The sequence below is a fragment of the Diabrotica undecimpunctata genome, chromosome 9, assembly GCF_040954645.1.
Source record: "Diabrotica undecimpunctata isolate CICGRU chromosome 9, icDiaUnde3, whole genome shotgun sequence".
Classification (NCBI taxonomy): Eukaryota; Metazoa; Arthropoda; class Insecta; order Coleoptera; family Chrysomelidae; genus Diabrotica; species Diabrotica undecimpunctata.
In genome coordinates, this window is record NC_092811.1 from 36,471,885 (window position 1) to 36,497,712 (window position 25,828).

General features: G+C 33.1%; 1 protein-coding gene across 1 annotated transcript in view; it reads left to right on the forward strand.

Annotated features, from left to right (window-relative positions):
• The first annotated feature begins 7,650 nt into the window (after positions 1–7,650).
• Positions 7,651–25,828, forward strand: part of LOC140449844 (U-scoloptoxin(01)-Er1a-like) — a 48,526-nt gene continuing 30,348 nt past the window's right edge. Inside the window, exon 1 of the mRNA XM_072543206.1 lies at positions 7,651–7,786. Coding sequence (XP_072399307.1) covers positions 7,712–7,786 — 75 coding nt within the window. The 5' untranslated portion in view covers positions 7,651–7,711. The remainder of the gene's footprint in view (positions 7,787–25,828) is intronic.

A 25,828-nucleotide genomic window follows, 5' to 3' on the forward strand; every position in this document is an offset into this window, starting at 1 on the left:
CCAGATTAAGTAGCGCATGTTATGCATTGAGAATTCTTTCACGTCTCTTTCATACATCAGTATTAAAAACAGTATACTTTGCCCATTTTTAATCAATAGCCAAATATGGCATTGAAGTCTGGAGTTGTACCTGTGAATTAGAGCAGATATTCGTACTTCAGAAAAGAGCTATTAGGATAATGTATAAAATGAAATTTAGAGATTCTTGTAGAGGCATCTTTAGACAAAACAATATTCTTACAATTTGTGGTCTGTATATATTTTCGCGTATAATGTATTTACATAGCAAAATTTATGAATTTAATAAATTTCAATTTAACCATGTTTATTCAACAAGATTCAGAGACAATCACTTTATGCTTCCACAACATCGTTCTGTTTTTTTTTGGAAAGTAGCACACATTATGCTGCCATAAGTTTCTTTAACAAATTACCAATAGATATACGAATAAATTTTCATCAGCCAAACTTTCGGAGGTGTCTACATCAATACATTAGTGAGCTAGAGCCATATTCTAAAAATAACTTTTAAGTATATTTTATCGTGTTTATTAATTTATATACTTTTAAGATGTATTTCTGTAACTTTGACTTGTCTCATACATGTACTTTGTATAATGTCGCATGTGATCAATAAATTTGACTTGACTTGACTTGACTTGTATATTCTTGTAGACGGCTACTTTCAAGATTTCAGCCGAATCAGATTTGTAGTTTTATCTTGACCGCGTGTAAAAGCACACTTATTAAAAACATTTGTTAAGTTTATACATGCAAGAATATTCAGAAAGTGCGAAGCGGATATGAATAATAGACAGTTTGGCTTTCGTAACGGCTTCGGAACAGTGAAAGCTCTGTATAGTTTCACAACTCTTGCCCAAAAATGTCGAGACCAACAAAAAGATCTCTTCGTTGCGTTTATAGACCATGAGAAAGCTTTCAACAAAGTTAAACATGACATTCTCATGGAATGTCTAAAGAGAAAAGGACTCGACAAAAATGACATTAACATAGTGATAAATCACTATTGGAAACAACAGGCTGTGGTAACATTAGATGAAAATAGCACAAATGCGCAACAGATAAGTAGAGGAGTGAGACAGGGCTGTGTACTTTCACCATTACTATTTAATATATATTCGGAAGAGTTATTTACGCAAGCACTTGAAAACTGTACAGAAGGGATCAAGATAAATGGTGAAAATATAAATAACATCCGTTATGCTGACAATACAGTCATTATCGCTGAAATTAAGACAGACCTGCAGACGTTACTAAAGACAATTTGTGATACTGGGGAATAGTTTGATTTAAAAATAAACATAAAAAAAAACACAAACCATGGTTATCAGTAAGAGGGGCAAAGTCATTACAAGGATCCAGATAAAAAATGAAGATATTGAGCAAGTAGACGAAACAAAATAATCAGGAGACTAGATTACGGAAGAAATTAATCTAAAATCAAAAATTCACTCAAGAATAGAGCAATCAAGAGCAGTCTTTTTAAAGATCAGGAAATTTCTGAGTAACCAAAGACTAAATCTGCAAATCCGTTATCGGATGGTAAAATGTTATATCCACTTTATACTTCTTTATAGTTTTCGAAGCCTGAACTGTTAATGTTGGCTTAATGATAAAACTGGAACCTTTTGAGATGGGGCATTTTAGGAGAATTTTGAAGATACCATGGACTGATCATATTATGAACGAAATGGCAAGACCATAGAATGGGAAGAGGCAGAGAACTTTTGACCACCATTAAAAGGCGAAAGACAGCATATTTTGGGCACACACTTAGAAATGATAAGTACCAATTGTTGCAGCTGATTATTAAGGGTAAAATCGAAGCAAAAAGGGGTCCTCATAGACGACAATAATCCTGGCTGAAAAACATTCGCGACTGGACCGGGTTAAACACACAGACGGTCTTAAGAAAAGCAGAAGATAGAGACAAATTTGCAATGGTTATAGCCAACCTTCATTAGTGAAGACGGCACTAGAAGAAGAAGAAGAAGTAAAAGCAGTCCGTGTTCGACTAACGTGTTCGACTAACGTGTTCGACTAACAAAAACTGGATGTTTGCATCCGCTTTTAACGACAATGCGCTTTTTCCCAGGGTTATCAGCCAAGTTGGTTTGATTGTAGTAAATTATTGACCTTTGCTTTACATTTAACAATGAAATCTCTAAATTATCGAAATATTCATTCACAATTATGACTGTTAATCTTTGGACATTTCGGCTTAAGTAGCCTTGCATCTAGTCTGCTCTTGGAAGGTTTCCTTAAAGACTCCTACCTTTCGTCCTTGTCTATCTAGGTAAGTTTTTACTATTTGTCTGACTTCATAAGATGTCTTAGGGAAGCCGCACTCACAGTGATTAGTTTATCAGTAAGAAAGGTTTCCTTCTCCACAGAGAGCGCCGTTTGTCTCCCATACTTCTTTTGATTTTTCCCTTCTAAACAGCGATGTATTTTAATTTTGTCAACGTTGTATTTCCCAATTTAAAAAATCTATGATTGTAGTTGTTGTATTCGTTTTCATATAATAAATAAAAATGCAGATTATGCTAACGTTGTGATTACTGAGTCACAGCGCAGACAAGTATACGTTCCTAGAAATCCAAAAATCTTTTCAAATTTTTTTTTACTTTACCCCAAAAAGATTAAATTTGTCTTACAAATAAAACACTACAAATTCAGACAAATAGTTTTGATGGGCTTTATACTTCATCATCACCATCAATCAATCTTCGCTTGTCCACTGCTGGACATAAATCTCCCTAATAATTTTCCATCTGTTTCGATCTTGCGCCTCTTGCATCCAATTCCTATGGCAACGTTTTAGATTGTCAGTTCAACTTGTAGATAGACGATCTCTGCTTCGGTAGGCATAATCTCTTGGTCTCCAGTCTTCATTCCAGTATCCCCTTTATCCATCTGTTATCTGTCATTTAAAGTGTTGTTATTCTCTCTACAGCATCAGCAACTCTTGATGATCTTCATCATAGCTGTCGATTTGGAATCTTGTCTCGTATTAAAAACCCTCAATATAGCCCTTTGAGCCACACGGATCTTTTCACTTTTACCCTTACCAGCGCAGAAATCTGTAAATATTTTGTTAATAGCTTTACACGCTTTAATTACAAACTTATATATTAGCTACATAATTTTACTACTATAGCGTAAAAAGCAAGAAAATGACAGTTAAAACTAATGTTATTGTTTATAAATATATAAAAGCTAATTTAGAAGTTAATGTAGATGTATATCCACATGGTGGTGTACAATGTTCATTTTTATAGAAAATAGAGATTTCTGTGAACAAAAAGCACGCACCGACATTTTTAAAAATTTACGTCCAGTAGTACCTCGATATACGAGTGTCCTAAGATAGGAGTGTTTTGAGATACGAGCCACCGACCGAGCGATATTTTTCTTTGAGACGAGAGCAAGATTTGAGATACCAGAAATCTAAACCTCAGTCTGTGTGCTTGTTTTCCTCGTTTTCGAAGCATTTTTGATAAGTTGGGTTCACTTTTTTTTGCTTTTTGTACATTTACAGAACTGCATTTCGACCTCTCTCCATGAAAAGATAAAGAAACTACTGATGGTGTGGGTAACAGAGAAGCAGCTTCAAGGAGAAAACTTAACACAGCATCATATGTGATAAAGCATGAGCTATTTACTCAGGCGATAATTTACTAAAACAGACCCCACACACTTCCACAAACGAAGAATCGGAAGACTCGTTTAAAGCCGGGACTGATTTGACAACTTTAGGAAAATGACCGACATTCACTGCGTCGTTAGACACGGTGAGACAGCAAGTTTGGATGTGAAGTCATCTACGGTTTACATCAAAACGTTTTTCGAACTGACGGAAACCAAAGGACTGCGATTAAATTAAAAATTCGGCTATTGTAAGTCTATGTAAAATGTAAGTCCAATTCGGCATTCTTTTCTGGAAAAGGATGCCGAATAGGACATAACGGCAGAGAAGAAGACGATGTCGCAAATCCATAAAGTATAGTTTAACTCTAGCACTTTGCGCCAATGAGAGTGGCGACTGCAAAATCAAGCCTCTGCTGGTATATCATTAGGAATATTCCAAAGTCTTTAAGTCAAATAAGATTTGATCAAATCTTATTGAGCCAAAGCCGAAGGAATGAGTCACCAGGAAATTGTTTGTGGAGTGGATAAACCTGATGTTTGGCCTTTCTGTTAAAAAAAATCTAGAGCAAAACAACCTACCCGTGCAAGCCCTTCTCATCCTCGACAATCACTAAATCTCGAACATGATTAATTTGAAGAGTTCAAGTTCATAAAGGTTCTCTAGCTACTACCCAACATCACTCCAATTTTCTAGCCCATGGAACAGCAGGTGATTTTTATTTTTAAAAAGTTGTAGACCAAGCACATTTTTTAACGTTGAGGTGATGTAGAACACAAACCTTGTCCTTCGAGAGTTCTAGAAGGAGCACTTTTACATCGTAATATGCCTAAGAATTATTGATCAGGCCTGGCTGGGTGTTACAACGACGACCTTAACTTCTGCATAGAAGACGCTGTGGCCTGAGGCTGTAGCTAAAAGGGTCTTGGCCAAAGGATTGGAACCCGAAGTGTCAGTAGTAGAGTTTTTTGGGAAAATCCATGAGTCTGAGGTTGTAGCATTTTATTTTGAAGTCCCCTCGTATATGTGTTAATTGAAATCCCCTTATATATGCATTATAATAACGAAGAATTTTTTCGATGTTTCTTAGTTCGTATCCTTCAATTTAAAACCCATATAATCTTTCGTTCTTTTTTTAGGTCGCCGCCGTCGATCATGAATCATTTTATTGTTTATTTATGTCACAGGCGCAAATTCTTCGATATTTCTTTGTTCAAACCGCCCGATATTGCGTTTTCAAATTAATCTACGTCTTAATTTCCGTTGTGTTTTGTTTATACTCAAAGTGGTTTGTTTATTCTAACTGATGTGAGCAATTTTTTTAGATAATTTCGTCACTCTCGGTAAGGCCGGCCGCTGTTAAAGGCGTGTTTAGTTTTATTGGAGTCCGAATTTTCCTTCAAATTCGTAATGTTTTGTGTTTTTCGCCTTTTTTCATGGAAAAATGTATAGTATAGTAGCAGTTGTATGTGAAGTTAAAATGAGGTTGAAAGGATTGGTCATTGAGAGCAGACGCCGGTGTGTCTGGTTTGAAGAAGCCGGCAAATTTGTTAAAAAAAAAGATTTGTATCTAAGAGATTTGCGGCGTTTCCAACAAATTTGAAAAATACCCACATGGTTCCAGTTTTTTAAAGAAGCAGATTTTCGAAGTTTGTGTCCACTGCCAACTTTCAGCCTCAATTTTGCTTGTCCTTGGTCGTCGTTCCAGACTATAGATGCAGTTTTTTGGGTGGCAGTAAATCTCCAGTGTAAGTGAAGTTCCTAACCCCAGAAATTTTAGTGAAACCCAGGTAATTTTTTTTTGTTTGAACTTTTAAAGGAAAAATAAACATTTTCTAATAATAATTGCTTTCATAAAAATTTAAGAAATTTAATAACTAAAATTGTAGATGTTAGGGCGGGGCCTAGCTTGCTGTCATTTTAATTGTTCTCTGTTTTAAGATTTAGTATTAACATATGACAGTTAGCACTATTTTTGACATTTGGTAAATACCTAATCATATTTGAGATTTTGTTTTTGTTTTTTAAAGAAGGTTAATCACTATGCATAGTTTCACTTAAAAAGATATTTTTTTGATTTGTAATAATTTATTTCTGCTACAAATTGTCGCCCATTAACAATTATAAGTTTTGTAGTATCTCCAACTCCTGGAAATTGTAAACAGATGACACATGTAAGTCTTTTTTGTATTTTTGTATTTTGCAGCTATTGTCATTATAACTTTGTATTGTCTTTTTTGAAAATTCTTGTGTTCTCTATATTTTGTAACTGTTTGTGGTGACACAAAAATAAATGTTAAATTTTGTTTTTCAACATTTTGTTTATTTTTTTAACAAACCCTTTCTTTTTGAGTTTTATTTGAAAAAGATATGTTTTTTATGTTTAATAATTATATCTCCAGTTACAACTAGCTGGTTGTAATAGGTATAATTAGGCACCTCAAGTGGCGCCCTATATTAAATTTCTTGAGGTGTTTCCGGTTTATTTTCATTCTGTTTGTTCCAAGAGATTTATGACCCTTTATTTCATTTTTCTGGTAGTTACCCCAATCCGACACCCTGTCTTTTACTTATCCACGACCCCAGCTCTCCAACTAACCCCTGAGTGCCCGTTCGGATATGTTTCGATTAATTTGCTTGCCCTTCTCCACCCCCAGTAGTTTCTTCCCCCAATTTTCTACCTCTTGTATTAATGCCCCGTGTGGTAGGCAAAATATATCGTTAGAAGGTGGATGAGGGAGTTGTGAACAAACTCGTCGAAAAACAGTCTAACAACCCAGGAGTTACACGATCTACGATAATACGGTGGTTTAACGAAAAATTGATTTTGAAGAGGAGCCCGAGATGGAGGAGGTTATCTCTACAAGAGATATAAAGGGGATCTAGAGAATGTGGGTGAAAGTTGTAGATTTCGTGGATAAGAATCATCCCGAAAAAGTTGCAACTAGTCATGCACATGGAGTTGTTCAACGAAACTTTTCTAACCCATTTCCGCAATATCCTGAAAGGGAGAAAAAAACAAACCTCCTTGGACAGTGTTTTTAAGCGATCTGAAGGTGGAAATGAGTAAAGTGTGACGAAAAAAGCGAAGACCTAGGTAAGAAATAGAAGAGTAGAATGGAACGATCATATAAGCCGAATGACATCAAATATATTAAAGACGGCAAGAGGCGTTTCCCTAATAGAAAGACGATGAGTAGAAAGACCACGTAAACGATGGAAAGACAATTTACTGGAGGCACATTGAAAAACAGACAGTCATATCTACACAAAAAGAAGAAGAAAAAGGGGAAATAAGTTTTTTTTAAAGATAAGTTTTTATGAAATTTACTGAAAAATTTTTGTTTGTGAAAGCTAATAAAAAAACCAAAAACTCGATTATTTGAATTTTTTCGGATAAATTTTGTAATAAAAACGTGAAAAAAGTGTAAATACAAGAATTTTAGACCTTCTTATTACCTACAACTACGCCATTTAACCTTTTTCCATTAGACTTACAGTCCAATGATAAATCATCTTTTACCCTTAAAACTCATCAACTTCCACTTTTTGACCCCAGTTCACCTTTAAATTATTTTTCCTTTAATTTTTGTTATATTTTCTTTCTTTTGCAATGCGTTCCATCCTGTTATTAATTTTTTGGTCTCAAAAATTGTCGGCCCTGGCCTAAACAAAAAATATCTTGGTTCTAATGCTATATGACATATTTCCCAAGAAAATCATAAAGATTTTAAATATATTTGCAACTGACATCCTACAGTCTTAAAAAGAGACTGTTATCATCTATAAAATCTATTTTACACCACTATTAATAATAAAATAACAATCTTTACTAAAAACTATTACATATAAACAAACTATCCTCCCTCTCTTTCCGCCGCATTCATTCAGAAAGCTTGAGAATGGATCATTGATTACATATCTTACTTAATAGTGCCAACTAACTGCCCGTATAAAATCTTGAACCTCTTATTAAAAAAGTCATTCTTTTGTTTGATGCTACGAGGTTAGTGCGCGAAGAAGCAATCTTAAGAATACACCATGTGCAATTTTCAGATCAAGAAACATGTGTTTGTCACCATTTTTTGTGGATTACTGGTGCAGTATGTTTATAGTGTAAGTTTTTAAAAAAGCTTGGAAACATTTTAGTGTATTTTTGAATTTTTGTTCTTTTGAGTTGTCGTGATATAGATATAAAAAGTTCGAAAGCTTTGATGTTGTTTTCATTTGCAACTCAAAAATATTTATATTTGCAAATGTACTATTAATTGCGTAAAATTGTATAATTGAAATAATTTCAATTTCCTTTTGTTTAATCCTTTGTAAGAATAATATTTTAACCTATTTCCACAAAAAATAACGAAAATTAAAATAAGGAAAAATAACTTTCGAATGCCATTGACATTGTTTAGAAATACCATTAAAATTTTTTTAAATTACCTCCATTATTTTTCAATTTTCTTCTTTTTTATCCGTTGTTATATGAATATGCTTATTTGCTATTGGCTTATTATTTTATCTTTGATTTTCGATAGACTAATTTTTGTTTTTTTTTGTTTAATTTATCTTTGTTATATGTCTTCCCTACTTTCTTATGCTAATTATTCGTAACATATTAGTTGCTCCATTACAATATTATGAAATTTGTTTCTTTAGTTTATCTCCTCCCTTATTTATCATTTATAAAACTGAATGTATTTCAATAGTTTTTTAAAACAAAAGTAGGTTATCTTTAGTGTTTTCTGAATTTAAAATGTCTTTTTTTGAATTTTTTTTTTATTTAGAAAAAACATATAATCCACATCAACCACGCAGGAATATTAGTGGAGTAACGTACACAAGAGTTCATTTTATTTACATTAAATAAATGTCTATAAACGTAAATCTTTTAAATAATTTATTACATGGTCAGTGTTTATGGTTAAAGTGGTTTTGATGTCATCTGAGATTCCATATTTTCTTCTTGTTTCTTCGTGGTACTGGCAGTCAATTAGAATATGCTTCACCGCCAATGGGAGAGAAGAGTTTCTGCAGGTTGGAGAAGATTCTTTGATTAGGAATTTAATGGGTCAGTGCAGTGTGTCCAATTCTTAGTCGGTTAGTTATTACTTGGTCCCTTCTATTGGATGGATTATTCGAGATGGTCTTCACAGGGGGATAAATCTCATATAGTTTGTTTCCTGAATCTTTCCAGTAGTCTTGCCATATGTTTATACAGCGGTCTTTAATTAGGTTTTTAAGATCGGAGTATGGGTAATTTCTTGATTTGGTTGTGTATTGTGAGTTTATTCGACTTGTGTTTGCTAGATTGTCCATTTCTAGCTATTCCTACATGCGACGGTACCCAGATAAATGCTACTTCTTTTCGAGTTGATTGAATTATATTTATCTCATTTTTATAGCCTGAAATATTGGATTTGTAGGGTATATTTGTTTATATACATTTATTCTCACTACGCGTTTTGAAGAAAATTAAGGCTTCCAAAATGGCTGTGGTCCCGCCTGTGAGGATGCCGCAGTTTGTAGGTATGGATATAGTGTGAGTAGTGTATTTACAGTAGTATGCAGCAGCGTGTCCGTCGTGAGCTTTAGAGGCATCACTGAAAATTTGGAGATAATTGGTGTTTAATGAAAATCATCCCTTGATTATCCCTCAACTAGTGATGATTCGTCAGTTTAGTCAGCTGAAGAAGGGTTAGGGTTTATTTTTTGCTCTAGTCGGGTGATATTATTTCTTAACCTAGAATTTTGTGTGTAACAATAAATAAAATTAAGGATCTGAATTAGTTCCTCTGGTTCATTGGAGTAATCTTTAAAAGTTAATTCAGAGTTATGAGAGTTTAAAAGATTTTCCATAAAATCACATATTTCATTGAAATTTAGTATAAATGAAGGTGATCTATTTTCGATTTTTTCTTTGATGGATTCTAGGGAGTGAATGACATCTTCGCGGGAGGTTTTGGAAGAGGTTTTGAGTTTCTTTTTTGGTTTATATTGTTTAGGGGTATTAAAAACGGAAGAGTCGGTTTTTGGGTTTTCTTTGTTAATTTCAGGAGATGATATATTATGTCTTTTTATCTGTTTAGAATTGACTGTAATATTTAAGGTTATTGGTGTTTCTTGTGTCGTAGTATTTTCAGTGTTATTTACAGCTGGTGCTGTTGTTTTGGAAGAAGAGGACGAAGTGTTTGGATTATCTTTAGACATGTTTTGGATGAGGTCGGTTTCCGTAGATTGATATATTTTATCATTAGGTTCATTAGGTTTAGATAATGACGATGTTGTTTGAGTTGAATCTGAGAGGGGAGTTGAAGGGGTATCATTACGTTCATGAGGTTTAGATAACGATGATGTGGTTTGGGTTGGATCTAAAAGGGTAGTTGAATTAGTTTGGTTTAAAATATGAGCGCATTCTGATTCTTGATGACCAATGGTTTTACATTTAGAGCAACTGAATTCGTCTATGAAGAGAAATACCTGGTAGGAAGTATTATCATGAGTTATGGTAAATGAGTCAGGAGTAGACATATTTTCCAAGGGTGTAATGAATGAATGCCTTCTAAAGCTCAGAACATGACTGTACTCACTTTCAGACATACCTACTCGAAGAAAAAATACCAAGTTTTTGTAATTCTTGTTCAATTATTTCGTTCGGGATTGTAGAACATACATTAGATATCAGTCTCTGTTGGCTGGAGAAATTAATCTTTTTATTTCGACTTGACATCCATTTATTTCGATATATTTATAAGAATGTAGAAGAGCATCAACAGGATTTTTTGAAGACAGGTATATGCATATCCTATTGTTAGCAATTCTGGAGGCAAAAAGTACATTAATTGGACCCACTAGTGATCCAACAGCGACGTAATCATGGATTTTTGTACCTTGAATGCTGGAAATGACTATTGCTTGTTGTTTTGTTGGATGTTTAAAATAATTTACTGACATCTGAGTAACTATGTTTAGTGGAGTTGTGAGTAGTATTATTGTTGTATAAAGTCATTTTAATAATTTTCTTGATCAGAAGTTGGGCCGGTCCTGTGGCCGGTCCAAAAAACTGGTCAAGACCCAACTGGAATTTTTGTTATCTCTTTACGTAGGAATTATTTAAAGGTTATTTTGTTATTGTTACAAAAATAATACGAAAAGAAGTGCTACTCACTTGAGATAATATTGTCAGCACTAACTAATGCACTTAAATCAGGGCCGAACTCCCCGTCTTTAAGATTGTTTGGTAAATGGTATTTACTTCTGTGACGATTAAACTTTTCGCACTTTTCCATTAGCACATGTTTTACCGTGAGGGGTGAACTACACTCATCGCAAATTGGGCTTTCGTCTGAATACCTCGTGTGGTTGCCATGGTACAATCTTATTTTTTATCTCCTGGAGCTTTGATGGCGTGGATTTCCATTTATTGTTCCAGTTCTCGAACAGGTGCTTTATGAAATAGCTTATTAGATACATACTTACAGATTGAGGTGATATGGGGATACTGTTGTCGTTTAATGCTTCTTTGGGATTTTTGTCTTCTGATTCGTTACCTGCTATTCCAACATGTGATGGGACCCAGAGAAATTTAATGCTGGTGTCTTTAGTATTAGCAATTTATTTAGTTCTTCCTTTATTACTTAAACTAATGGATGCTGCGTATATATTTTTCTGATTATTTGTAGTGAAGACATAGAATTTGTCACGATTAATAGTTTGTTCATCTTATTAGCATTTGCCTGTAGTATCGCTTGGTAAATTGCAAATTCTTCTGTTAATATAGTTGCAGTATCTGGAATTCTATGTTTGAGAATTTCTCTGCTGTTAATTATTGCTACTCCGACTCCATTTTCAGTATTACACTCGTCTGTATAGTATACTGTATAACCGGAATGGGAGTTAATTAGATCTCTAAAGAGTTGTATGAGAATAGTTTTTAGAATCCACAAGGAAACAAAATTCCTATAGCTGGCTGTATACCATACCATGTTTCACAAAAAAATTTATTTAAAAATTTCTTATAAGAGTTATACAAAGTTATACACTGTACGTCAGCCAAATGGAATAGATTAGCTAATAAATAAATGAAGGAGTATTGGAAAAAACGGTCGAACACATCGAATAATATTTATAGTTGCGCATTTTTTTTCCATAAAAACTTTTTATACGGGATGTATCAGATAACAGTGGCCAATACCAACTTGCTTATTTTAAATAGAACACCCTGTATATTAATTAATTTTTAGATTCCTCAGATCATTTTAGACATTTTTTGAATACAATATCCTATACCCATCTTTGACATTCTTTGACATCTGTTTCGGAAATATTAAGTAAAATGCAAAAATTTACATTTAGAAAAGAAAATTATTTATTTGTCGAAAGTCGTTACCACTGTCTTAATACTTCTTACCCATTTGGGTCTTGGTAATGATAAAGTAAGTAAAAACTATTTAAGCATTCCTTTTTATTGATATCAAAGAATATAGACGCTTAAATGTCTATATTCTTTGTAGATATGTTAAAAAAAAAAACAAAAAATTCTTTATTTTGGTTTGAAACGCCAATGTTTTATTGTTCCATGACAGAAGTAGTTGTCAGTGCTATAGTCGTTTAATTTCATTAACGCAAGCCAGAAAAATGGTTCATTTAACAGAAATGCACAAAATACAAATGGAAGTAGCTCGTTTATTTCACGAAGCATTTGCTGGTTTGCCGCCCATATCTCAAGGGACAATTAGTAAAATAGAGAAACAATTCCACGAGCTGGGCCATGTTAGGAAGGTAAAAAAAGAAGCTGCCAATGCAATAAGTAAGGTATACCAAATTGGCTGTTATGCCTAAGTTTGAGGAACACCCACATACATCTGTTCGAAAAGCAGCCAAAGTACTCGATATTAGCTACTTATCGGTTATTCGAACATTATAAGAAAACAAAATGCATCCCTATAAAATTATACACACTCAGAAGCTCATGGAAGATGATTTTGACAGGAGAACGTACTTTGTGAACAAATGATGGTAATATTAGACAGCAATGTGATCCAATTAGAACAAGTTTTTTTTTCTGATGCAAAATTGTCGCTATTGGTCCAGGGAAAATCCTCACTGGATGAGAGAGGGCAATATTCAATACCCTGAGAAGGTTAACATGTGGGCAGGAAGTATTGGCGACAATTATTTCTGATCCAAGAAACCCACAAGTTCCAGCGAATATGATATGGTTTGAAAAATATGGAGCACTACTCCACTACCAAATTCATGTCCGGCAGTACCTCAACCAAATATTTCCAAATCGATAGATAGGGAGGCGAGGAGCGATGGAATGGCTACCACGATCCCCCGATTTGACGCCAATAGACTTTTTCTTATAGGGATATGTAAAAAGTATTGTATACAAAACTAAACCCACTGCCTTAGCTGACTTGCGAAGACGAATAACGCTTGCGATTAAATCGATCACATCTGAGAGGTTGAGTAACGTTCGAAAAAATTTCTATTCACGATTGTTGCCAAGACGTTCATAGGGAGCATTTTGAACATCTCCTACATTGACATTATTGTTTAGGTTTGTATTATTTTGAAGTTTTTGAATATGTTGTAGCGACTTTTTGCATTTTACTTAATATTTCCGAAACAGTCAAAGATGGGTATTGTATTTAAAAAAATCTAAAATGATCTAAAGAATTTAAAAATTAATTAATATACAGGCTGTTATATTTAAAATAAGCAAGTTGGTATTGACCACCGTTATCTGATACACCCCGTATAAAAAGCTTTTATGAAAAAAAAGCGCAACTATAAATACTAATCGACGTGTTCGACCGTTTTTTCGAATACTCCCTCATTTATTTATTAGCTAATTTATTCCATTTGGCTGACACACAGTGTATATTAAAACATCCTATCGGGCTACATTACAGAACGTTTTCGGAATTAATATTCCATCATCAGGGCTATTTGGATGTACACGTTTTGAGCCACTAAATACTTGGGTAAAAACCCTTTAAATGTTGTTAAATTAAATTTGAGTTACATTATTTGATTTTATATACTAGAATGTTAAAGTTACAACAGGAATAGATAACATGGCAAACTAGTTTTTAGGTTGAACGGTTTTAATTATTAAATATTATAGTGCAGGTGTGGCCAGATAGTCTGTCATTTTTCAAAATTTTAAATTTTTTGCGAGCCGTTCAAAATTATTATTACAAACATTAAGTATATTTATTGAAAACATATAAATAAAAATGCAAAATATGTGTGATAAATTTTAATATTAAAAAGTAAACGCATTTATATTATTTCTTTTGATAATTCTTAAAAATTTGGTGAATGTTTTGGTGACAACTTCTTAGTAACTCTTTAAGATAATTGATGGATTCGACCGTTACTTGATGGAAATTCATTTTATGTAACAATAAAACATAAAGCAATAAAACTTGTTCCAACATAATAATCAGAAAACTTTAGAATATTTAGGTGTAGAATGTGAAGTAGCATTAAACAAAACTGCTAACAATATCGAAAAAAGTATAATTGCAAAATCTATTACAGATGTGTGTAGTGAAACCAAAAATTCCTGTTACAAAGAGAATAAAACAGAAATTTCAATTAAAAATAAATCAATAGAAAACAACATAGTGTTTACAAAAGCAGACAAAGGTAACACTACTACTGCTATAGATACAATAGAATATAATAACAAAACAATAGAATTTTTAAATAATCAAAATATTGAAACGTTGCACAAAGATCCGACAGAAAAGTATCAAAAACAAATTAAGCCAGCTTTAGAAAATTCAAAATCAATAGTAAATCCAAAAGAACAGAAATACCTTAATATTATGAACCCACAGCCTCCTAAATTATACTCTTTCATTTAATTACACAAACCGGATCACCCAATAAGACTTGTAGTTTCTTTTTATATAGCTACGTCATATAAACGTTCAGTTACCTAACAACTCCAGATTAATTTCATTTGACGTAAAAAATCTTTTTCCTAGTATCCCTCCTACAGAAACTTTTATTCTAGTAAAAAACCTTTTAGACCAAAATAGTACAAATCCAATCATTACATCTGAAATTTTACATCTTCTTGAAGTTTGCATAAACCAGGACTACTTTGAATTTAGTAATGAAATATATACAAATAACAGTGCAGGACTTATAATGGGCAATCTTCTAAGCCCATTTCTATCAGATATTTTTATGGATCATCTAGAGACAAAGATTTCAAAACATCCCTTATTCAAACAGTTTTTATATTGGTGGAGATACGTAGACGACGTACTGGTATGTTTCACAGGAACTAACAGGCAACTCGACCAATTTTTATCGTATATTAATTCACTTCATAGTCATATTGAATTTACAATAGAAACAGAACAAAATGAATCCATTAATTTTTTAGATTTAAAAATTATCAGACTTAAAAACTAACATGACTTCTCCATATGTCATAAACCTTCCCATACTAACACGACTATTTACAATTCATCATCCCATCCCACACAACATAAACTGGCAGCCTACCATAGTATGTTACATAGATTAATAGAAATTCCGATGTCAAAATACAATTTTGAGACAGAATTAAATATCATTAAGCAAATAGCAGTAAACAATGAATACAACGAACAAACAATTAATAAAATGTTAATCAAAAACTACTCAAGAAAGCCCTGAAATATAAGCTATAAGCTGTAGCAGATTGTACTTATCATTACGGAACACATGGCCCAGGTATGACGCTTTCCTCCTCTTAACAGTTGTTAACAATTCCATCTCTTTACCCATTCGTCTTAATACCTCTGTGTTGGTCACTCTGTCTGTCCAAGGTATTCTCAGTATGCGTCGATACAGCCACATTTCTAGAGCCGCTTACTTCTTTATAGTTGCTGCTGTTAACGTTCACCCTTCAACTACGTAAAGTAGCGTAGAGAGTACGTAGCATTTCGTGGCGCGCCGTCGGAGTTTAACGCTTAGGTGGCGGTTTCTTAAGAGCTTTCTCATTTTGATGAATTTGGATCTTGCTATTTCAATTCGGATCTTAATCTCTACATCTGGGTCCCACTTATCATTTACTGTATATCCCAGATATTTAAATCGGTGTACTCTTTCAATACGTTCGGCTTCAATATTCAGGTCGATATGTTGAATGTTCTTTTTACTGATCACCATAAATTTAGTCTTCTTTCTATTGATCTTCAGTCCAAATTGGTTGCCAGTTGTATTTACTCTATTTAGCATAATCTGTAAATCTTCGATGTTATCGGCCAGTATAACAGTATCATCTGCATATCAAAAATTACTTATTGGTACGCTATTAATCTTGATGCCCTCGTTGTACTCTTCCAGTGCCTCTAGAAATATTTGTTCCGTGTACAGGTTGAAAAGCAGTGGCGAAAGAATACAGCCCTGTCTAACCCCTCTCGAAATGGTTACGTTTTCACTCACCATATGTCCATTCTTCATGTGGGCTGTTTGATTCCAATATAGATTTTTTATAATCTGGATGTCCTTAGTGCCAAGTCCTGTAAGATGTAACAGTTCTATGAGTTTTTCATGTTTGATAGTATCGAATGCTTTCTCATAGTCGATAAAACAGGCGTAAACATCTTTCTGTTGATCCAGACATTTTTGAATCAAGATTTGTATTGCAAAGAGCGGCTCTCGAGTTCCAAAACCGCATCTAAAACCGAACTGTGTTTTACTTATGCTGTGTTCTAATTTTGCTCGTATTCTGGAGTGGATAATACGCAAGAATACTTTAAGGGTGTGACTCATTAAACTTATAAGGCGATATTCACTACACGTCTTAGAATTCGATTTCTTGGGAAGGGGCACAAATGTAGATTTCAACCAGTCCGATGGAATTTGACCAGTATCGTATATCTTATTAAACAGTTCTAATACTACATTCAGGTTGTTCTCGTTAAAAACTTTTAAAAATTCGACTGGTATTTCATCGCATCCTGTTGCTTTCCCATCTTTCGTTTGATCTATAGCCTTTATCACCTCACCTTCAATATTTTTGGTCCATTCAGATCAAGAGTGTTCGTAGGAATATGACGATAATCCGTAAACAAATCTTTTATGTAATTTGCCCAAGTCTGTAACTGTTAACACAAATAACAACCTAGGCAAATATATTAAAAACAACAAGAGCCAAAATAAAAAACAATTACACAGTGTGTGTACAAACTTAAATGTGCAAAATTACAATCTTACATCGGTCAAACTGGTAGAAATTTTAATAAACGAATAGCAGAACATAAAAGGGCTTTCAATAATAGAAAAACAGATTCTACATACGCACTTCACCTTTTAGATCATAATCATTCTTTTAATGACGAATTTTAAATTCTTCACATTCAAAATAAAGGCCTTAAGCTATCTTTGTTAGAATCTATGGAAATCAACAAATTAAAAAACAGAGATATAATTCTGAATGACCAACTTGAGACAAACAGTTCTCCTCTCCTCAACCTATTGTATTAGAGACTATAAAGTGTAAACGCATGCCAAAAATAGATCACTGGAGAAAGGCAATCAGCCGAAACAGCTGTAGTGATAAGAGTTTAAAATAAATTTTGTGGAAGTTTTGAAAACAAAGTTTTCAGTGTTTTATTGTTACAACTATTTAAGATGCTGGTTAGATAATACGGATCTATGTTTGAATTTCACAAATTTTAAAGTGGAATAAAATGATTCACATAATTACGTTATTCTGAAAATACTTCAGAGAAATAAGCAAAAAAGAGTCCCTGTTCGGGACAGTGACTAATCCAGATACCTGACAATTTTTTTAGTTATTATAGGCTTATACACTATATGTTTTTCGCATAAATTTCGGCGTCTTTTTTTAATTATTAACAATTTAGTGTAAAAAAAGCCATTTTTTAGATTTTTTGCTTACCATTGGAAAGCTTAATATTTAAGGTAAAATTACAAAACTTATCTTTTATAGCATAAAAAAGCTGTAAAATGGCTATTTCTAAAAGTGGTAAAATAATTTGTTGCTTTAAAAACTGCAAAATAAAACCTTATTTCTATATAACTATTGTAAAAATCAAATTAGGAATTTGATTCAAGATGACTAGGAATTTCAGACAGATCCATTAATTAGTTTAAAAATTATTCTATTTGTTTATCCCAGTGATCTTTTTTATGCAGTAACATTAGTCAGAAAATAACAAAGATACATTAATTCTACGCATAGCAAACGAAAGTTAAAGAGATAAACTATCAATATACATCAAAAAAATTGAAAAAAAATTATAATGCAAACCCTTTTTGTGTAATTACGGTTATTTTTGATTTATAAACATTTAGAATAATAACTTTTATACTGTTGCTCGTAGATAAAAGCTTTTTTCGTATTTGTTTATAACAATTAAAGAACGCAATTTTCGGCATTTAAAAGAAAATGATTCGTAGTTTTTGTACACAAAGTTATAAAAAGATTGCACTATCACAGGATTCTCTGTAAATTGTCAAAAATAAGGTTCAAATTAGGACTAGTAGTGGCGAGTGGAGGGGAAACCCACAAATCTACGCGTTTAAAAAATGAAAACGCATCTTCAAACTACTACAATTGTTTACGTCTTCGGATCTGGTCACCGGATTTTAATTTTTCTTCTTTTAATTTGTATTTACTTTTTGTAAGAGTATTAATAATAGTAATACTCTTTGTATTTGTATTTACACATATGTAATTTGATTATAAATTCATTAACTAATAAACAGTGTTATTTGTTTATAAAATTTATGAGAAAAAAAATTCCCTCAAAAATCGATATTTGTTGTAATACTATTATTGTTATATATGGAAAAAGTTAAAATACACTTTCTTTTATTAATTATCTTTTTCCTTAGCTAATGTTAAAGTGTTGCTATAACAACTGTTTTAAGTAGATAAAGTATCACTTTAACCGCAAGGGTAGATAAAGTGACACTTTAACAGAAAGAGTAGATAAAATGTTTTAACTTTTTTTTATTCAATAAAATTTACAAATTCAAACACATTGAGGTAAAAACAACTGAAATTTTACAATTAACATTATTAGAAATATCTATTTTTGGAGCATCACAACTTGTACTCGTTTGCTTAAACACTTGATTCGAGGTCCTGGATTGATTTTCTGGTCCGCCAAGTATACACTTGGATACAGCAATCTTATTGCTTATTGACTCTTCAATGTAAGATTCTGCGACAGATGACGATTTACTTCCACCTAAACTTTTACTAAATCAGCTCCAGAATTTGCGAACATAGTAGCTGAAGAACGACGGAGACAATGCCCCGTGTACATTTCTGAATTTGCAAGTTTCAAAAAATATGCAATCTTCTGGGAGATATTATATATAGTATTAATCCCCACCTGTTGAGTAGTGCACTTTTGCTGTCGGTAATTTACAAAAAACCTACTGTAAGGTACGTTTTTGGGGCGCAAGGCAATATACTTTCTCACAATTTCCAAGAAACTCAGTCCACTTTTCTTGTCAGTAATACAAAACGACCTTTCCTGCTTGGTTTTAGTATCAGATAATGAAACGATTATCACCGATTTTCTGTCGTCCACGTTAAACACTTCTAACTTGTACAATTCATCGGACCTAGTCGCTCCATGCACACCAAAAATAGCAATAACCTTCATCAAAAAATAGACGTCATCAGGAGCTTCTGTCAGAAATTTAATAATGTCATCTGACTCCAGGATTTTGGACTTTTTAGCTTTGTATCCTCCACTCAGGTTTTTTAGTAAGGTGGTTAACAAGTTTCATTCACCAACAACGTACGCTTCAGCATCGAATAATACGACCATAATGACGATGGCATCGCTTTCTTCGACTTTTCAGAAAAATACGCCAGAAGTATTTTTTCACTCACGCCATTGACATTCTTAATGCTTTTTCACTTTTTAAAAGACTGGTATTCTTTCTCATACATCATCCTAGATTTTTGTGGCAACAATAAACTTTCTGCTTCCAACGCTGCATTTTCTACATCTGATGGCAGGTTTTCCTTTTCTTATGTCAATTCTTTTCCGTCCATTTCGTATTTATTCACTTTGTACACAAAACGCAACAATATTCTATGCAAAAACCAAAACGTAACATTTGTTTGACATTTGTTGACAGAGTAATTCATATCCCTAGCAACGGAGCAACATAATTGCGATTTTTGTGCTAAAAATTACAATTTTCTTTGAAATTCTATTTTTCACCTGAACTTGAAGTCTTGCTATAGAAAAAAATGTTGTATATTGCACACGACGATAAAATCGCATTATCTTCTCGAGGATAATTAGCATCTCGACTGACGTCTCGACGCTAAAAAACGCTCTCGAAGATAAAGTACAATTTTATCGTCTTGTAGGTACAATAATTAACTATTTTGCCTTATTTTGAAGTTTTTGCAGCTTTTTTATGTTTTAAAAGATAAAGTTTTGTAATTTTATCTCATCTCATATATTAAGCTTTTCAGTGGTAAGCAAAAAATCAAAAAAAAATGCATTTTTTATAATAAATTGTTAATAACTAAAAAAGACGCTAAAATGTATGCGGAAAACATAAATGTTTTCTTTATATCGGTCTATAATTAAAAAAATTGTCAGATATCTGGATTAGTTACAGTCCTGAGAGAAATCTTATTTCCCCGGACTAATATATTAAATTGATCTTTTAGTCACATTTTTTTTTCAACCAGTCTTTAGTAGTAATAACAAACAAAATGGTGTTTGGTTTTAAAAATATCCTAATTACCTTCTCTAAAACTAGCAGACCAGTATCCTTGAAAATAATTAGTACCGCATGCTAATAGAAGCAGTGAACTGTAATAGCGCTGCAGACCAAAAGACCGGATGTTATACAAGTGTCATCCAGCAACACACGAACGAAATAAACAAACTACATCCGATTTGCATCTCTGAAAATTGCCAAACCATCAAAGCATTGTTACAGATTTATATTAGTTCGATCTAATCCACTATGTTCCGACGCACAATCAGGATTCACACATGGTTGCTCGTCCTAATTTAAACAATTTTATTTTGCTGAAAAAATCGAAGAAGAGACGTGTAACATTGTTTTAATTGTTTTGCAATGGTTAGCCAATTGTTACTGAAGACTACTTAGTAGGTCGCGGACTAAAATATGACAGTAACTACAGCATATCATGGACTATTTTTGCATTAAATTAGGTAATTCAGATTTAATTTGATTCGATAGTGCCATCATCACCATCGCTGTGACATAATGGTGACCTCCGTTTAATAAAACTTGATTCATGAAGTGAACTATTTTTCTCTAGTTTATCTATTATAGTTATCTTTATTTATTTGCAGCATTTAGCTTTGTTTTTTATATAATGGATTTCGCCTCTCCAAAAATAGTCCACTTCATATTATAGTATAATTGACGACATACTCTGTGTCACAGAATCATTTACAATAATCTTGTATTCATTGTTTTCTCTACAATTTACTCCCTTATTTTTTTATTTTTCACCTAGTACAGCTGGTTCTTAAAAAAACTGATACGACTGTTAGTAGGATTCGATCATTTTGAGCAGTGTATTTGATTATGTGAACAGACAAATAATAAAATAAACAAACACACAACAAACAATTGACTACATATGTTAATTCATAAATTGTAATAATTATTAAGGTCTAAATTTTGATATTATTTTGAATTCCTGCATTTTATAAAGAGTATATAAATGATAGTTTTTCCATAAAATAGGGTTGTTGTTGTTATTTTTATTATTATGAAGGAATAAAACAAACGGCTTAACTCAAGAATATATTAAAGCAAGAATTGTAACCTAATTAAAAGATAACTAGGCACTGCATCAGATTGGGCAGCAAAACATTCTAACATGAGCAGAACCACTTCTTCTTCTTCTTCTAATGGCGCTACAACCCTTTGTGAGTCTTGGCCTGCTTAACAATGTTCTTCCATTCTGCCCTGTCGGATACTTTCCTTCGCCACTGCCTGATGTTCATGGTTTTAAGATCCCTCTCTACGTCGTCTATCCATCAACAGAAGCAGAAGCAGAGCAGAACCACAGTTTTTCTATTAATAAAAAATGGACGGAACAAGAAACTCTCGAAAGAAAGCGAGGGTCTGAAAGACCAAAACTACATATGTCCAAAAGTTTGGAATATTGGAATATTTCATCTTTTTATTGATTTTTATATATAAACTCTTCTGAATAGTTAAACATCTTTTTGTTTCAATTCTCAACAATACTAAATAAATCTCAAAACCAGATAAACGATAGGTAGAAAAATTATTTATTCTCTTGGAGTGAAAAACTTACAATGTACAACTTACATTTAAAAATAAATTAGTCTAGAAAAAAGTAATTTTTAATAAAACTAATAATTAGTATTTCCTCCATTGGCCTGTATGCATGCCTGTGGACGATTTGACATGCTGCCGATTAACTGGTCGAGCTGGGCTTGCGGAATTCTTTCCCATTCTTCACGAGCAGCATCTTTTAGTTCTCGAAGTGTAATAGGGGGATTGTTTCGCTTCTTGATGCGTGTTTTGAGAATGTCCCAAGCATGTTCAATAACGTTCATGTCGGGGGAATTAGAGGGTCACTGTAATGTAGATATTCCTTCTTCTTCCAGAAAATTTTGTTCTGCTGCTGTTCGATGAGAAGGTGCATTGTCATACATAAATACAAATTCATCACCTACTGCCCCTCGGAATAGATGTACGACAGGATTTAAAACTTCCTCGATGTACACAGCACCAGTGACTCTTCTCTCCAGAACCAGCAGTGGCGTCCATGTACCACTCATATTACCACCCCAAACTATAATACTGCCACCTTCAAATGGGACACCCGGTTGGGCTGTTTCTAGTCGGGCTTGTCGTCCTGAGGCCCTCCAAACCAGTGTTCTTCGCGAATCAGATACCAAGCCAAGTTTTGATTCATCAGAGAACATCACGTTATTCCAGTTAGGACCATGATGCACCATTTCTCTAGCCTATTACAACCCCATTATTTTGTGTTGGTAGGTTATTTTAAGAATATGTAGCGGTCTTCTACTATACAAATTTACCGCATTTAGTCTGCGTGTTATTGTATGCCGTGAAATATTCAGTCCTTGAAGCCTAGAAACTTCTCTGAATATACCACTTGTAGATTCCAGACGATTTCTACTAGCTATCAATGTTATTTGCCGGTCTTGGGCTGTTGTTGTACATCGACTTCTACCACTTCTGGGACGATCCTTGGCGTCATTTGTATCTTGGATTTTTTTTTTAAATTTTCGATACAGCAAAATTAATATTCTGTAATATCTCCATCAGCATTGATGACATATTGTAGTCTACGGTCCATCTGCGTGAAAGAAACTATGAAATTGTCTTCTTCAGAAAGCTGTTCCCAAACCTGTTGTATACCGTGCCCACAGCTCTTCAGCATTTTGAGGTATAAAAATACAACTGTTTACGCCGATACAACCGTTTTATAAACCCCCACATATTGTCGATTGGGTTTAAATCTGGACTGTAACTGGGCCGTTTTAAGGTTTCGATGTTGTTATTCTGGAGCCACTGGTTTATTATATTTGCAGTGTGAACAGGACAATTGTCTTGTTGGAGGATAAAATTATTTTCTGGATACAACTGTTCTATACTGGAAAACATGATGTTTTCTAGAATATTCAGATAACCCAACAAACCTGCCCATCTGTCCATCAATACGCCCTATTATTCCCATTCCTCTAGATGAAATCCATCTCCATACATTGGAGCTAAAATAACTAGCTGCTCGATATCTATCAACATATAAAGGATTAAAAATTATTATCTGGTCTATATATCCCAAATTTTGCCCTTTTTAGAAGATTGAACAATTTTCTAATCTATAAATATTACCCTGTCCCAAAAATCTTCGATTTTGTAGCTGATGGTTTAAAGCAAATATAAGTCTTGATTGCTTCTGATGTGATGTAAGAGCTTGTTTTTTGCTGCAGTTTGGTACCTAAGACGGGATGCTTTATTTTTGCGCCAAGTTGTTGTCTTTCTTCACGGAAACTGTGACATAATTCTTGCAGTTTTTGCATCTTTAAAAGAATTCTCTTCTAATCTTTCCAAAATCGTACGATCTTAAGCGGTCTTTTTTTTTGGTCTTCCAGAACCATGCTTTCTTTCGAGAGTTTCCAGAGTTTCTTGTTGTCTCCATCTTTTATTAATATTAAAAACTGTTATTAGGCTTACGTTAAAATGGTTTGCTACGGCAGATAGTGACCAACCATCTTCTAATTTCGTTACAATTCTTGCTTTTAGTTCTTTGCTAGCATGTGGAGCCATTTTTTGAGGTTGAACAGAATAAGTTATCTGACAAATTTGAAGATTTGTTAGTGACAGTGACAGTATGTAAATAATAAGTATTTATCCTTTAAAATATACTGCACAATTTTCTACAAAATACGCTTTAAGAGTCGTATCAGTTGTTTTAGGTACCAGCTGTACATGATCACCTTAATGAACTTTCGCCTTTTCGAACTTTTTTTCAAAATAAAAAATCCACAATGCTGAAAAAAGTTTTTATTTCAAACATATTGCATTTCATTTTCTACAGATATGCCTACGCTTCCTTTATGATTAATCAAATCGACTGTTTCACAAAGAGTCCAATTTTTTTCATGTTTTTTATGTTCTCAATAAGAAATTTAAAATGTAAGCTTATTTATGATAGATTCTAAGGTAAATAATTTAGGTAATTGAACAAGGCGTTTACACTATTCCTTGAAAATACTCCGCATAAAAAAATACTGCTTGTAACCAAGTGCTCCATCTCGTAATAACAGGTAAAAGGGGTAATGGAATATTACCCAGACATTCTTTGTAAAATTGAACTCGTAATGGTGATTATATAAAAAGTCTTTTGTATAATCGCCATTATATGAAAAAATATGGAAAACTTCCTCTTATTTCTTCCGTGACAAGCAGTTAGGTGCTACCTTTACTATATAGTTGTATTGCCGCTTAACATTTATAAAACTTTATCGCATGGTATATTTTCCCATAAACAAAAACAGGATAACTCATCTTGAACAAAACGTGTTATGGTGAAATTGTTGATTTTCTCCAATTATGCTATATAGCACCTACGTGAATCAGTACTTTAGTCAACTATAAAATAAATCAACTTATCGGCAAGAATTTTTCGAATTTTTCTTATTCATCATCGTAGCAAATCTTGATATAAGTGATGGATTTGACCGTTACTTGATGAAAATTCATTTTATGTAACAATAAAACACTAAAAACTTTGTTTTCTAAACTTTCACAACATTTATTTTAATATTTTATCACTACAGCTGTTTCGGCAGAGTGCCTTTCTCAAGTGATCTTATTTGGATGTGTTTACAATTTATAGTCTTTAACGAAATAGGTTGAGGAGAGGAGAACTGCTTGTCTGAAGTTGATCATTCAGAATTATGTCTGTGTTTTTTAATTTGTTACTTTCCATAGATTCTAATAAAGATGGCTTAAGGCCTTTATTTTGGATGTGAAACATTTGAAATTCATCATTAAAAGAATGATTATGATCTAGAAGGCAAAGTGTGTATGTAGAATCTGTTTTCCTATTATTGAAAGCCCTTTTATGTTGTGCTATACATTTGTTAAAAGTTCTACCAGTTTGACCCATGTATGTTTTTGGGCAGTCGCCACATTTAAGTTTGTATACACTAGGTACTGTGTAAGTGTTTTTTATTTTGGCTCTTGTTGTTTTTAATACATTTGCCTAAGTTGTTGTTTGTTCTACAAGCTGGTGTTATTCCTTTCTTTTTTATGTGTTTGGCTATTTTTGTTGTTATTTTGCCTGTATATTCACGCAAATTTATAAAGTGCAAAATCACTTGTGATTTTGCCGGTCACCATTTTTTTCTGTCTTCCTTCTATTTAAGACAATAGAATAATATTTTAATCTGTTAAACAACTTTCATAACAAATAAGTCACTTTTGGAGAGTCGCTGAACTTTGTGCGTAAAGTCGTCTTATGAAATCCACCACTTGTGAAAACCAGCGAAATTCTAGTTTTTCAATTTATTTGTTGGGAAAGCTTTAGTTTTGTATTATATTTTTTACCGATCACCAAATTCGTAGCAATTTTTTAGGGATCAG